Raw genomic sequence first — 486 nt, forward strand, 5'->3', positions numbered from 1 at the left:
GTCGAAGGCGACAAGCTCTACGGGCGTGGCACGACCGACTGCCTCGGCCACGTCGCACTCGTCACGCGTACGCCACTCGCTTCTTCGTATCGTGTGTCTTATCGTGTGCATCCATGATGGTAGAGCTCTTTATTGAATTGGCCAAGCACCAAGTCGTGACGCAGAAGACGATCTCTGCTGTCTTGATCGCGTCCGAGGAGAACGGCGACATTGCTGGCGTCGGCGTTGAGACGCTCATGGAGACGGGCAAGATCGACTTTCTCAAGAACGGCCCGGTCCTCTGGGTTGACTGCTCGGACAGCCAGCCCTGCATCGGCACGGGTATGAACTCATCACGCGATGCGACTTGAAAGATTGAAACGAACGTCGCGTCGTGTAGCTGGTGCGCTCACGTGGACGCTCAAGGCGACGGGCAAGCTCTTCCACAGCGGCCTGCCCCACCTCGGCATGAACGCGCTCGAGATGGCCATGGACGCGATCAAGGAA

General features: G+C 59.3%; 1 protein-coding gene across 1 annotated transcript; it reads left to right on the forward strand.

Moving 5' to 3' along the window:
• Positions 1-116: 116 nt before the first annotated feature.
• On the forward strand, positions 117-350 carry SDRG_15183 (acetylornithine deacetylase; the record flags this gene model as incomplete). Its single annotated transcript, XM_008621347.1, has 1 exon — positions 117-350. One exon carries the CDS (start codon positions 117-119, stop codon positions 348-350), a length of 234 nt encoding a protein of 77 aa, XP_008619569.1.
• Positions 351-486: the final 136 nt, after the last annotated feature.

This window comes from Saprolegnia diclina (genome assembly GCF_000281045.1).
Source record: "Saprolegnia diclina VS20 unplaced genomic scaffold supercont1.86, whole genome shotgun sequence".
NCBI lineage: Eukaryota > Oomycota > Saprolegniomycetes > Saprolegniales > Saprolegniaceae > Saprolegnia > Saprolegnia diclina.